Source organism: Myotis brandtii, unplaced genomic scaffold, assembly GCF_000412655.1.
Source record: "Myotis brandtii unplaced genomic scaffold, ASM41265v1 C40575601, whole genome shotgun sequence".
In the NCBI taxonomy this organism is placed as follows: domain Eukaryota; kingdom Metazoa; phylum Chordata; class Mammalia; order Chiroptera; family Vespertilionidae; genus Myotis; species Myotis brandtii.
Window position 1 is genome coordinate 1 of NW_005270698.1, and position 364 is coordinate 364.

Genomic DNA, 364 nt, shown 5'->3' on the forward strand with positions numbered 1-364 from the left:
CGTACACCGGGCTACCCTGCATGGTGGGCGTCCCGTAGGCGCCCCCGTTGGCTTGGAGAACGTGGGGCTCGTAATCGGGAGCCGGCGTGGGCGGGTATTTCTGCGGGGCGCCGCAGCCTTTGAGAGAGGGCTGGTAGTTGGAGGACAGCGCGTAGGCATTCGGGTGGGCTTTGCCGAAGGTGGGCGGGGACGGGCTCTCGTAGCTGGGGGTCATGGAGTGTAAGGCGTTCATGAAGCCGGCCGTGGATTGCATGGGCTGCGGGGGGCTGCCGGCAGGGGAGGGGCCCCCCGACGACGAGGCCAGGCCCTTGGCCTTCTGGTCCTTCTTGTACTTCATGCGCCGGTTCTGGAACCAGATCTTGAT

The 364-nt window shown here is 66.5% G+C and overlaps 1 protein-coding gene across 1 annotated transcript; it reads right to left on the minus strand.

The window, feature by feature from the left end:
- Positions 1-7: 7 nt before the first annotated feature.
- LOC106727974 (homeobox protein Hox-B3-like) lies at positions 8-358 on the minus strand (the record flags this gene model as incomplete). Its single annotated transcript, XM_014548679.1, has 1 exon — positions 8-358. A coding segment is annotated over exon 1 (330 nt), but the record flags the coding sequence as incomplete, so codon positions are not given.
- Between the last annotated feature and the right edge of the window lie 6 nt (positions 359-364).